The sequence below is a fragment of the Lytechinus pictus genome, chromosome 9 (genome assembly GCF_037042905.1).
Source record: "Lytechinus pictus isolate F3 Inbred chromosome 9, Lp3.0, whole genome shotgun sequence".
Lineage (NCBI taxonomy): Eukaryota > Metazoa > Echinodermata > Echinoidea > Temnopleuroida > Toxopneustidae > Lytechinus > Lytechinus pictus.
The window spans coordinates 24,948,119-24,963,021 of record NC_087253.1 but is presented as its reverse complement, the minus strand read 5'-3'; the positions used below and the strand labels follow the sequence as shown (position 1 = coordinate 24,963,021).

The 14,903-nt window shown below is 35.0% G+C and overlaps 1 protein-coding gene across 2 annotated transcripts in view; it reads right to left on the bottom strand.

Annotated features, from left to right (window-relative positions):
* LOC129268544 (fatty acyl-CoA reductase 1-like) overlaps window positions 1-14,903 on the bottom strand; it is a 36,481-nt gene that overhangs the window by 4,941 nt on the left and 16,637 nt on the right. The window contains exons 9-14 of one of the 2 annotated variants that reach the window (XR_010294692.1): window positions 14,222-14,292; window positions 13,582-13,660; window positions 12,544-12,633; window positions 11,999-12,128; window positions 9,555-9,682; window positions 6,791-7,088 (exon numbers count right to left, since the gene is read on the bottom strand). Coding sequence is in view for 1 of the 2 variants with exons in the window: in XM_064104968.1 (XP_063961038.1) it covers window positions 6,917-7,088; window positions 9,555-9,682; window positions 11,999-12,128; window positions 12,544-12,633; window positions 13,582-13,660; window positions 14,222-14,292 (670 nt within the window). In the remaining variant the exon portion in view is untranslated. Of the gene's footprint in view, window positions 1-3,890; window positions 7,089-9,554; window positions 9,683-11,998; window positions 12,129-12,543; window positions 12,634-13,581; window positions 13,661-14,221; window positions 14,293-14,903 lie in introns of those variants that run through there. The other variant, XM_064104968.1, reaches the window with a different exon arrangement.

The following is a 14,903-nucleotide window of genomic DNA, read 5'->3' as shown; positions in this document are numbered from 1 at the left end:
CTGGGTTGATAAAACCTATTGTACCACGCCTACTTAGCTTGTTGTACGCGAGCAAATGGGAGGCTGAATGTCAAACATTCGTACCGTTGCACAAAAGACGTACCATCCAAAATGTACCGTTGCACGGCTTTAGGAGGTGACGTCACAATACGATTTAATTCATTGCGCTCAGTAAAAATGAACAATACGCGTACAAGCCTGCTGGCTAAATGCGCAAGGCTGCCCAAGGTCATGTGCGCTTGTGGAATTTTGCTTTCTGCTTTCGGTATTTTTGCTCCCTTTCCATAGATTACTATAGGGATAAACTCTTTGTTTTTTCATATTTTCGGTAAATTCCGAGGCGTTGTACAACACAAATAGCGAATATTCTTATTCGTGCAATGGTGCGAGATTTCGCATTCGGTGAAAGAAAGAAACGCTCTATTCAACTTGGCTCATTATTCATTATTGAATAGAGCATCTTTCTTTCACCTCATGCGAAATCTCGTACCATCGCACTCATGCCTATTCGCTATTTGTATATTGTCATCTGTTTAGAGCATTTTAGCAATGCGTTAAAAAAGCGAATTTAGGTCTGCATCAATTGCCTGTGCAGTATCAGAGCGTATCCCTAATTAAGGACAGAAATCCCACGAATTTCCCATAGGCTCCTGTGATTCGTGGAATATTTGCCCAAACTCTTGGAATATTTTTGGTATTCCATTCTGAGCTATCCAATACAATATAAGTATCTCAAAATCTAAACATTTTGAGGGCAGCTTAGAAAATGCTGGATTTTGAAAATATAGCAATGGTGGCAGTCTCATATTGTCTGAAAACAGTCTCCTGATACCTGTGAAGAACTCTTTCAAGGCAAAAGAAAGTTGCTACCCGTGTTATAACTCTAAAATCTACCTTATTCTGAGCGATCATCAAAATATTTTGATACAAGGTTTTATCAGCCTAGCAGCGAGACGCTTAAACAGTCAGGAGGACATTCTTATCGAAGAGTCATTCAATAAGACTGAGGAATCTTTCTTTTTTGTTGACATATCAGAACTTGCAGTCTGGGTCACATTTGAACTGGGCAAATATCTGCCGATAATCAATAATTTCAGCCCAAAAAGAAAAAAATTAATTAAAAACACACAATAAAATAATAACAAATATTTTAGCAAAATATAAAGTGTCCCATTAAGGATTACTTCTTAAATGAAGTTGAAAAAAAGAGTGTACAGTGAGGTTTCATATAATAATACTGTAGCTGGAATTTCAGCCATGAGAGTATATTTGCAATCATATATCAATGTATTGTCCATGTAGTCTACAGCAGGGTTGGCACGTTTTAAACGGTGTGTTTTAAAACATGTTTTAAAACGCGTTTTAAAACACCCGTTTTTTTTACAAAAAAAACGTGTTTTAAAACACCGCATAGGCTTGTGTGTTGTAAATTCATGGATGTGATTTTAGATTAATTTTTTTAATACTTTTATTTTTGAAGTGGTGTATTATTTTCTTCTAACTAATTAAAACTGTTACTCAACACCACTCTTTTCTCCTCTTTCTCTTTCCCCCTTTCTTCTCCCTTTCCCCATTGCTTTGTCATGTTCTTTTCCTCCCTGTTCAATTGTGCACATCATTCCATATGAAGAATATGCTCATTTTAACAAATAGAGTCTATATCTGAGTGTTGTGCTCACTTTATGGACAGGGAAAGAAACACTATTTAAAATAAGCTCAAATACATGTAGACTACATGTAATAGTAGTACTTGAATGAAATGGAAGTGTTGCACAAGCATACACAAACAAAATCGACTGTAAAACTGACATTGTACTCTTGTGGTACACACGAAAGCAGGTGAAACTTTGCGCTTCATAAAGATGAAGAAAAATAATTTAAAGAGAATATTAAAGATAGTCAGCTAGCAAACCTTAACCCTAACAATCCAAGGGGACCTTAACTGGGCGATTTAAGACCAAGATATACTGGGGGGGGTCAATTTGACCCCCCCCCCAGATCTCGGCCGCTGATTGCACGATCGCCGCAAAAATTTGCATGCACGTAGAGCCAGATGTAAACTACAAGACTGTATAGTAAATTTTTCTAAAAATTGATTGTTTATATATTTTTTTAAATTAATTATGCAAATATTGCATATATGAAATTTGCCCTAAATTTGTTTTTTATGTATGTTTTTGCCTTTAACTCAATTTATGTAGCTAGTAGAATGCTAATTTTTGGTGAGAGTATCAATTATTACATTTCTAACAAATATCTAAAAAAAAATTGAAAAATATAATTAATTTCTTATATATTTTTATTGTTTTTGGAACTCTTATGTATTTCTATGTTTTTTCAAACCTTTGTTTTTTCAAAACTTTGTTTTGTATTGTTTTTTCCAATGAACTTAGTTTGGGACCCTTTTGCGATCATAAATAGCATAAAATAAATCCATCTAATGAAACAAAAGTAAAAATAATCATATATTTATGATTTTTGGTTGAAAAACATGATTGGCATTGGCTTTGTTAACGGAATCACATTTTGGAGCAATTTTGGGTCTGACATGCACCTACAACATGTTGCGTAATTTCGAAACTGCGTACCCGGGCGAATTTGGTCTCAAAAGATGCACAAGACTTGTAAGCAAAAAGTCAGCGAGCGGCGCAGTCAAAACATTTCGCGCGACAGCGTAGTGATGAATTTGTCGAGGGGGGGGGGAGGTCAAATTGGCCCCCCCGCCCATTTTAATAAGGGTTAATGACTCCCTCAAAAGTTTCTGTGATAAATCCATAAACACGACAGGGTCACATCATAATCATTCAAGACTATTTTGGGGATGCATGTATGGGTATGCGGTTATGATATTACACAACAAGTGCATGTCAGACCGAGAATTGCTCAAAAACGTGATTCATGTGTAAAGCCAATTGTGAATTCTTGCCAAAATTTGTATCCGATTCATTATTTGTACATTTTGTTAATGATTGGAAAATTATTGCCAATAATTTCCATTAAAAAAACAATTAAAAAAAGTATTGAAAAAAAAAAATTGTAGGTACATGTACATAAGAAATAACAAAAAAAAAACAGTATAAAAACAAATTTTAAAAACATTTTATACTGATTATTTTCCTAATATTCATTTGATCAAAACTCTTCAATTAAAAAAAAACAAGGCAAACGCCAAGCATTGTCTCGCCTGCATATTGCAGTCATGAAGAGACTGCATGTCAAAACTATGCTATATGACTTAGATGGACCTCTGTTACGAGTTTGGCGATCCCACCTCGAAGCTATAGAAAGTTATTGTGTGTACAACACAGCACAGTGCCAGTCATTGAAAGTTCATTGACCTTTGACCTTAATCAAATTCAACTCACATTTGAACTTGACCTGCACCTTCAAAAGATGGACCTCTTGTATGAATTTGACAATCCTACCTCGAAGGTATAGAAAGTTATTGTGTGTACAGCACAGTGCCAGTCATGGAAAGTTCATTGACCTTTGACCTTATTTAAATTGGGCTAACATTTGAACTTGACCTGCACCTTCAAGAGATGGACCTCTGTTATGAATTTGGCGATCTCACCTCGAAGCTATAGAAAGTTATTGGGTGTACAACACAATTGTTGACGACGACGCCGGAAATAGTGATACCTATGTCTCGCTCCGCTATGCAGACGAGACAAAAAGCAGTTCAAGGGCTATATTTCTAGATTTAACCGAAATAAAGCATATTGAAGCCCCATAGATCATGTCATTTTCTTCCATTGTGCAAATTCTTCTCCCCTCCTCCCTAGATTGACAAGACTCAAAATACCCGGAGACTACATGTATACATGTATGTACGTGTATGAGGAATAAACTTATAAAATGTCAACTTACTTAAGTGTTCTTTTTTTTTTAGGCATTCAATTTCCATTGTTTAGAAATTTGGGGCAAAATATGAACTTTTAAAATAAAAATTCAGTATAAAAAATTGTAGTCATCTCTTACTTACCCCAAAAATGCATTTAAAACATAAATCAGACTATAAAGTTTAATTGATTTATGGAAAATTGCATCATTCGATGAAAAAAAACGTTTTAAAACAATTTAAAACGTTTTAAAACAATAAAAAACGTTTTATTTGTTTTTTTTAATAAAAAACGTTTTTTATCACAACCCTGGTCTACAGTCACAATCCCCAAAATTACCCTGCTCAGCAAATTGGCGGCAAGTTTTTAGCCAATTTCACCCGAGCACAGAGCGGTGACTGTCCGGGCACCACTGGTTTTTGGGGCATTGCTTGGTTGCTGCTCAAGATTTGGAGCGGAGTAGAAATTCTGGCAGCGCCTGCTCACTTTTCACATGCCGCCATATAAAAAAAATTCTTTAATTCACCAATTTTCGACTAAAACTTCTTAGTTGTTCATTGTCATGAAGAGCGTTTGACAATTTTTTTTTTTTTTTGTATCTGACATGCATCGTGGAAGTGAAGACTCCCCTAAAAATACAAGTTCAAATCTACAATTGCAAGCTACAAATTGTTTCGTTACCCGAGGCATATTTCAATAACAAATGAACAAAATAATTCTGAAATTAATATTTGCTATACCAACTATTTCCATCAGAATTGCTGTTTAGTTGTTTATAAATATACTTTCATCTTGGTACTTATGCTACTGTTATTACATGTTAATGTGCCCTACTTGAGCCACTTTAAGTGACCATGTCCTGGGCTCTCTCATTTACTATGTCCAATACAATATATCTGTCTTGTTATTCCTACACTGATCCATTAATGTATTCGTTCAATAAAGATTCATTCAATTAAAGTTATACAAAACATATGAGGCAGATCTAAGTGACATTATAATTACATCAAAGTGACATAGCGAATCAAAACAACGAATTACAGTCAAAACATGATCAGCTCTGATTTAAACCTGCTGGTAGGCTTGGTGTGATTAAAGAAAAAAAAAACAGAAACAAAGAACATATACGGTAAAGCAACACTTATAAATCAAAAGAGATGCCAACCTGATCAAGATCATTTCAGTATTTTAAAGGCTGAAAAATCAGTATTTTGGCGAGGAATTCAGTATTTTCACAAAAATACCATAGGACTACACATAAACTGAAACTTAAGAAATCATTACTTTGCATGAAACCACCAGCACTCTTTCTCATTTTTTTCAGTAATAATTACTGAAAGCCAGTACTACGTGGCAGCTCTGATAAATCTAATAAGTCAATACCAGGGTCCCGTAACACAAAGGTTAGCGATTGATCATATATATACTTGATTTTTACGATTGATTGAACATTAATTGAAGTCAATGCAATCAATCGTAATGATATTCTTCTACGATGATTGCTAAACTTTGTGTTATGGGCCCAAATTGGTTGAAATACAACAGCCAAAATACCCTGACCTAAAAATATTAATTTCTTGTTCAAACTTTCTTTAAAGCTAATGTATCATGTTCACACTGAATAATGCCAGTATGAGATTATAAATACAGTACTCATTTAGTTACCAGATTCTTACCCATGATGCAGTATTTTTACTATGTAGTATTGTCATATATTCCTGCTAGAATGATGATAATAATGTTAATAATAAATATTTCTAATGGCACTTTCTAATGAATCATTATACTCAAGGCACTATAAATAACATAAACAAAAACATTGAAAATATTCACAATAATAGTCATCAAACATAACATTCATAGAAGGAAAAAATAAGGACTTCTCTAATATGCTTGTGTAAATAGGTAATGCTTGACACTTGATTGGAATGTCTTAAGACTCTTCATATTCTAGATAGTGCTTGGAAGTCTCCCAGGACCAAAATCCAGTTGAAACCAATTGAAACCAGTTGGCCAACTGGTTTCAATGGGGAAATTGGAACAACTGGTTCAAAACCAGTGGTCATGCAATCGGTTCCAGTTAAAACCAATTGGGCAACTGGAACCAGCTGGAAATTGGTTCAATCGGTTCCAGTTGAAACCAATTAGGCAACTGCACCTCAGTGGGTTCCAGTTGTTCCAATTTCCCTATTAAAACCAGTTGAATCCAATTGGAGGCAACTGGTTTCAATTGGTTTCAATTGGTTCCAGTTGAAACCAAATGGAGGAAACTGGTTCCATTTGAAACCAATAAGTTTTAATTGGAACCAATTGGAACTTCCAATTGGAATGAACCTAATTAGTTACAAATTAATTAGCATTTGTATTAACTATTGCTCATGATAACACAGAAGCATTGTTATATATGTCTATTAATACCAATGTAAAGGGCATTGATAAAATATAGACTCACATATGTATTTATATGTAATTTGGTAACAGTTAGTGGTGTACTAATTATATTTAAATCTGTTTTAATTATAATCTATAATATCTATGATTATTATTTTCACTATTCTAAACATTTATCTTAAACAAGTGAGGCACTTGAGAATGAAATTTAGGGAGGCGCGATAGCTCAGTCGGTAGAGCGGGGGTTTCGGATTCCGGTGACCCGGGTTCGATTCCCAAGTGGTACGCTCATGGCTCAAAGCCCTGAGATATTACAATATTGAGCATTATAGCAATGCTCCTGAAAGAAACAAGGAATGTAATTATCATGAACCATTAAAAAATGGCAATTTATCCATTTTACATTACATATGGGGTAGCTGCTCGTATATGACGTCAATCAAAAATTACAACTTCTAATAATTATATTCATCTTTGATGGAATAATTATATCCATCTTTGATGGAATCTCCGCAACCTTCACTAATATTTTTCTTTCTAGTGTTTTCATTACAAACCTTTCATCAGGGTGATATTCTCCTTAAATGTCAATCTGAGATGGAATGGCAGAATTAAAGCGGTAGACCTTCATCTCATCTCGCATGGAACGCCACAGAAAAAAACCAAAGGAAAAAGCGTGACGGTCACCGGTGAGTATTAGGAACGGTGCTCGTCACTCGACCATAACGTAGAAAACCGAAGAACATCTTCATAACAAAGGCCCAGATGTTACGGGCGAGTTGTGATCGGGCGATGAGGATGCGCCAGACGATGAGGATGAGTACGGTGTTGAACGTCCATCGGATGTTACGAAACCTGAAGAAAAAATGGGAAAGCAGTAATTGGGTCAGCTATCTTGTTTTATAACAAGTGGAACGCCTCTGGCAGTCTCGCCTGCATTACGCGATTTAATATAGCAGCAGTGCTAACTTTGAAAACTACTATTAAATAATCATTCACAAAAACACCATTCATATAATGACATAATACCACGTTCATTGACCATAAATGACATTTGAACGGTGACTTAAGACTTGTCAACTACACCCATGTCCACATTTCATTCACTCTATCCATAAACTTTCAAAGTTATGATGGCAATTCAACAATTACCCCAACATGGCCTAAGTTTATTGACCTTAACTGACCTTTGACCTTGGTTTTGTGACCTGAAACTCACAGGGGATGTTCAGTGATACTTGATTACTCTTATATCGCAAGTTGTATGAACTAGATCCATAAACTGTCAGAGTTAGGATGGTAATTCAACAAATACCCCTAACACGGCCAAAGTTCATTGACCTTTAATGACCTTTGACCATGGTCATGTGACCTGAAACTCGTACAGGATGCTCAGTGATACTTGATTACTCTTATGTCCAAGTTTTATGAACTAGATCCATAAACTTTCAAGTTAGGATGGTAATTTAACAAATATCCCCAACACGGCCAAAGTTCATTGACCTTAAATGACCATTGACCATGGTCATGTGACCTGAAACTCGCACAGGATATTCAGTGGTACTTGATTAACCTAATGTCCAAGTTTCATGAACTAGATCCATAAATTTTCAAAGTTATGATGGTAATTCAACAAATACCCCCAACTTGGCCAAAGTTCATTGACCCTAAATGACCTTTGACCTTGGTCACGTGACCTGAAACTCAGGCAGGATGTTCACTAATACTTGATTAACCTTATGCCCAAGTTTCATGAACTAGGTCCATATACTTTCTAAGTTATGATGTCATTTCAAAAACTTAACCTTCGGTTAAGATTTTGAAAATAATTCTCCCAACATGGTCTAAGTTCATTGACCCTAAATGACCTTTGACCTTGGTCATGTGACCTGAAACTCAGGCAGGATATTCAGTAATACTTGATTAAGCTTATGTCCAAGTTTCATGAACTAGATCTATATACTTTCTAAGTTATGATGTAATTTCAAAAACTTAACCTTAGGTTAAGATTTGATGTTGACGCCGCCGCCGCCGTCGGAAAAGCGGCGCCTATAGTCTCGCTCTGCTATGCAGGCGAGACAAAAATTAACCTGTTGGATTTTGTTATAACATGTGTTTTCAATAGACTCAAGTCAGCATATATGCGGGATCAGTGTCCAATGGGATATTCAAATACTGCAGTAAACATCAAAGTATTTTATTTTGTACATAAAACTTACTTTTGATTGTTTTTTTCTTTTTTCAGATAGAATATCATAGAAATGCATTATGTGGTAGCAGTTTGCCCAGTACCTCATTTGGCGGCCAAGGAAAAGGAGAGCAACTTATTATTATTAATATTTGTTTGGAGTCACCAGTGCCTGGGAGGCAAAAAGCGAACTGAATCACTATGACCCACAGGTCTCTCTTCCCGATAAAACTGATTGGGGGAGTGCAGGTGGACCACTACACCAGGGTTTCCCCCTACTCTTATATGAATAGTGCAGTTGGTTCTTAACATGCAAAGGTGGTGACTCTCCTCTACACAGGCCTCCATTTAACATCCTATCCGAGGGATGGAGTGTTTTCAACTGCATCTTTGGAGGAGGGGAGAGACGTTTACACACAATGCAGTCTTCAGTCATCCTCCCAGGGGTGTACTCCAACCCATAACCTTTGGTTTGACAGGTATATACGCTTTACCGACTGAGCTAATTCACTCCCTATTACCTACTGTGGAGGCATTTATTTTATGTTTTGTTTGCTTATTTTCCGGCGTCAAGCCTGAGGGCTAGTGATTAATACTCTCGTGGGTTCGATTAATTCCCAGCCATGGCGTGTTTTCCTTCAGCAAGAAATTTACCCATATTGTGCTGCACTCAACTCGAGCATCCGACCAAGGTAGCCGTGCTAAAGCCGGGTAATAATAGCAAAATGAAATTTTGAAATTTTGAATTTTTTTGTTGAAATAATCATGTTAAGCAGGGCCCGCTGGTAGAAGAGCTTCAGAACTGAAGTGGCTACCCTGGGTAAAATATGATAAGCAGGGCCCGCTGGTAGAAGAGCTTCAGAACTGAAGTGGCTACCCTGGGTAAAATATGATAAGCAGGGCCCGCTGGTAGAAGAGCTTCAGAACTGAAGTGGCTACCCTGGGTAAAATATGACATTATTATTACTGTTCCTCCCATCCAACTAAACAATCCATGGGATCTGGTAAAACTTTAAAAATATGTAATTGAAATGACACTTAAAGATGAAAGCCAAAAAACAAATTAAAACAATCAAATCAATCAATGGTAATTTCACAATAAGAAATTGTTGCCAATTTGAGGATCTCCTTACATTCTGATACGACTGCGTGCCGCTGGGAGGTCTTTCATGTCTTCATTGAGAACGAATCTCTTTGTACCAAGGCAGAAGGTCTCTATGTATGACGGCCAATGAAGCGGTCTTATATCGGTGAAGTAAACCTGAAAAGATACGCAAAATGCTGACAAACTTACGTCATTTAATAGTTTTGGTTTTCTAGTAAAAATCTTTTTCATTCATTCACTTCAAATAAAATTCTTACATGCATAATCTAGAAAATATCATAGAAAATAATATAACAAATTAACTGCAGCTGTGAATACAGAAGTCTAATAACATTATTGACAATTGTAAAATAAACATAGATAAATAATTCATTCAGAATAGAGACATAATCAATATCAAAGAAAATGACATATCTTCCTCGCTAATTAATAGTAATGGGATCGATCAAAATTGAATTGAATTTAATTGTTTCATTAAAAACGTGTGTGAAGCTAAGAGGCTAAAATAAGTCAACAATGGCAATATACATAAAAATTTAAAAATATTCATAAAATAAAATGGAAAAGATGTAAACTTAACACAATTTACTTTTTTTTCGGAGCAACTTACATGAGTCGTATGGTCAGATGTACCCCTGGTGGGTATTTCATAAAGCTGTTTGCAAGTTATACCTCGGTCACATTTGCTCTACGGCGGCCGTACGGTGAGTCGAAAACAGCCGTTTTATTCATTTTTATTCAAACCCCACTATTATGTAACTGGTACAAAACATTTTAAAACGGCTGTTTTCGACATGCCGTACGGCCGCCGTAGAGCAAATGTGACCAAGGAATTAAGTGCGCAACCTTAAAGGTCAAGTCCACCCAAGAAAAATGTTGATTTGAATAAATAGAGAAAAATCAAACAAACATTATTCTAAAAAATTCATCAAAATCTAATGTATAATAAGAAAGTTATGGCATTTTGAAGTTTCACTTATTTTTTCACAAAACAGTGATATGCACAACTCAGTGAAATGCAAATGAGACAGTCGATGATGTCCATCACTCACTGTTTCTTTTGTTATTTATTGTTTGAATTATAAAATAATTCATTTTTAAGGATTTGACAAAAAGGACCAACTTGATTGAACCATATATTATTAAACAATGCTAATTACACATGTTCAGGGAGGAATCAATCGTTGTTTCACACAACAACAGGGAGAAAATTGGAAAAGTTCATATTTCATATAATAAAATACAAAAGAAATAGTGAGTGATGTCATCAGTCTCCTCATTTGCATACCGACAAGGATGTGAATATAACTGTTTTGTGAAATTAAGCAAACTTAAAAATGTCATAACTTTCTTATTTTACGTCCAATTTTGATGAAATTTTCAGTGTTATGCTTGTTGGATTTTTCTCTTTTTATTTGAATCAACTTTCCCTTTGGGTGGACTTGTCCTTTAAGAACGACTGGTGATCCTTTCTTACAAGCTCCATAATCATGGAGCTGCCAAATTCTGTTGACCAAAAAACATACTGATCCATAATTTAAATCATATTTTGAAGGAAAAAAAAACACATTTTGGCATGAAAAGGGATAAATTACACATATGAGCATGACAATCACATATAAAAAAAAAAATGGAATTAAAAACTCACATTTTGTCACTTGATTATGAAAAACATACTAAATATTGTTAAAACATATAAGTTGGCACAGCTTTGTAATCGCCAATGAACATTTAATAGTGAATATCATTTACCACAAGAAAGGATCACCAGTTGTTCTTAAAGGACAAGTCCACCCCAGAAAAGTATTGTTTTGAATAAATAGAGAAAAATCAAACAAGCATTATGCTGAAATTTCATCAAAATCGGTTGTAAAATAAGGAAGTTATGACATTTTAAAGTTTCGTTTATTTTTCACAAAACAGTGATATGCACAACTCAGTGACATGCAAATGAGAGAGTCGATGATGTCCCTCACTCACTATTTTTTTTTTTTTTTATTGTTTGAATTATACAATATTTCATTTTTTACAGATTTGGCAATAAGGACCAATTTGATTGAACCATATAGAATTGAACAATGCTAATTGCACATGTTCAAGGAGGAATTCATCTTTGTTTCACACGACAACAGGGAGAAAATTGGAATACTTCATATTTCATATAATAAAATACAAAAGAAATAGTGAGTGAGTGATGTCATTAGTCTCTTCATTTGCAGAGCGACAAGGATGTGAATATAACTTTTTTGTGAAATTAAGCAAAACTTTCTTATTTTACATCCGATTTTGATGAAATTTTCAGTGTTATGCTTGTTGGATTTTTCGCTTTTATTCAAATCAACTTTTTGTTGGGGTGGACTTGTCCTTTAAAGTCACTCTTAGCTTACGAACAGCTTTATGAGATGGCCTCCTGGTTTATATAAGGGAACTTACGGATGTATCTAGAAATGTTTTTGGTCGATTTCAACATACCTTCCTATCTTCCTCGCTCATAGCCGCTGAGAGGATTGCTGTGTTCTCATTGGTCCACTCCCATTGGTTGTTTGTGAAGTATTTCAGCGTGTAGACCATGTTCTTGATTTTGTGATTTAACTTGACCATCCTGAAATAAAAAATCAGGAGCTCATTTAACGATTGGAGCAATCATCATCGTCATCTTCATCACCATCATCATCATCATCACCATCATAATCTTCAACATCATCATTATCATCAAAATTATCATCAATATCAACATCATCATCATCATCATCATAATCATCACCAACACCACCACCACCAACATCACCGACATCATCCTCACCACCAACATCATCATCATCACCAACATTGAAATCACCATTCCTATCATCACCATCACCGCCAGCATCATCATCATCGTCGTCATTGACATCATCACCATAATACTCATCCTCATCATCATAACTATCACCATCATTGTCATCATCAACATCATCACCACCATCGATCATCACCACCACCATCATCACCACCACCACCACCATCATCATACTTACATGGGTTTCTTGCCTTGTAACCATCTAACAAAGTCCATCGTGAACGCTGGGATCTTTGCTTCAATCATATTGTAATACTCAAAGGCAAGCCTATTGATAAAGCATAACAGGGCCCCAGTTAATAAAAAGTTGCTATGATAGCAACTGGAATGTCAACTACCATGACAACAGTGAAAATTCTGCTTCCTGATTGGCTCTTCCGATAAAAGGCGACATTATCTCAGCAAGAGTTGCTATCACACATATCAACCTTTCATGAAATAGGACCCTGCAGATCAATAAGTTCAAGGACTAAATGTAAGTCTTTCATCTGGTAAACTGATTATTTTCTTAAAACTCCTGTTTATTCCCAGTTACCTTTGGTGTGACAAGACATTTCCTCCTGCGATATTTGCAACAGGCTTCATTTCATGTAAGGTTAGGGTTCAGATTGCAATAACGTTTTCTTTTTAGGTTTAAGGTTAAGTTTAGGATAGGGTACAGTGATTAAATCCAGGGTTGAAGTTTAATTATTCGATCAGTGTATGGAATTTATAGAGGAGCAAATGTTATGGAAATGCCTTTTATACCAATTAAGTCTAATGGTAATTTACAAGGGCTGCTTTTGACAATTCAAGAGCTAAATTTCCCTTTACTTGGCCTTTGTATATGTTACTACCTGGAAGGTGTTTAAAGGAAAGGTCCACCACAACAAAAAGTTCATTTAAATAAAAAGAGAAAAATCATACAAGCATAACACTGAAAATTCCATTAAAATGTGAAATAAGAAAGTTATGACATTTTAATGTTTCGCTTAATTTCACAAAACAGTCATATGCACATCCTGGTCGGTATGCAAACGAGGGGACTGATGACGTCACCCACTCACTATTTCTTTTGTACGCAATTATATGAAATATGAATTATCTTAATTTTCTCCTCATTTTCATGTTAAACAAGTATTTATTCCTCCCTGAACATGTGGAGTTACCATTGTTGCAACATTTTGTGGTTCATTCAAGTTGGTCATTATTAATAGTACACAGTGCGCTTACTTACCAAAATTTGGTGAAACCACATTTTGGCCTTCTGAAGACATTTTCCAAGGGTGTTCTGTTGTACAGTTGTGAAACAACTTCTATGGGGCAAATAAAACACATAATACACAGGATGTAACTCATTTTTGTATCCAAATACCCCCCTCACAATTATCATTCAAATCCATATAGGATTGAAATTCAACAAGCATAAAAACAACCAACATAATCTATGAACATAATTTTTTTTGGCTTTCATTTGTGCCCTTTTATCTAATCTCTAACCTTAGGCTTTTTAAAAATGTATTAATTGCTATCGATATCACATATGATCATCATGCGTTTGCCATTGATCTTGTTGCGTAGAAAAGCTAACTAATGTGAATATACATGTATATTTGATAAAGTGAAAACATTAAACAAGGATATTGGCCCCTATTCATGAATCACCGCTCACAGAAAAACCTACAAGATTTTGACTATACTGCTGGTCTGCTACTTGGTGGCAAAATACAGAACAGAAGTTATGTATGAATATTTGAAGAACTGTAGCGTAATCAAATATCAATCTTTTATAAAAAATATATTTCACTATCAAATCCTCTGTATTCTGAAAAATTGAATGAAAATCGAAAGATTAGAAATTGCTTTCAAGTACTTACTAGTCTGGTCTCCTAATAAGTGAGGATTGGTAGGACTGGAGACCAAGTTGTAGATGGGTATGGTAGCAGGTCTGTATATAATATAAACATATGAATTGGGTTACCAGTCTTTTCTATATTGTACTATCAAACATTGCTTGAATTAAGAGGACTGGTGACCAAGTTATAGATTGGAATGGTAGCAGGTCTGTGTATAATATAAACATATGAATTGGGTTACCAGTCTTTTCTTTATTGTACTATCAAACATTGCTTGAATTAAGAGGACTGGTGAGTAAGTTATGGACTAAATGGTAGCAGGTCTGTGTATAAAATAAACATATGAATTGGATTATCAGTCTTTTATTCATTCTGCAATAGAGCCTAGAAAGTGAATGAATTGGGGCATATTATTGTATCAAAGAAATAGTAGTGTAATTCAGCTATAATATCAAAATAATTCATGGCTTATAATTTTCAGGTTGAGGATGACATGTTTGATTACTTTGAAAAATGTTCCATTCATTAAAATGTTACATTCTATTTATTATTTTTGCATTCTATAATAACGGGGCCAATTTATATTTGGCCCCTCCACATGTAAAATCTTTTAATGTCAAAGATTTGTATATTTACTTTAATTGTGGAAATAAATTTGAATATTGTGTCATTCTTTTGGTAATATTTCAAGGTTATTGACTGA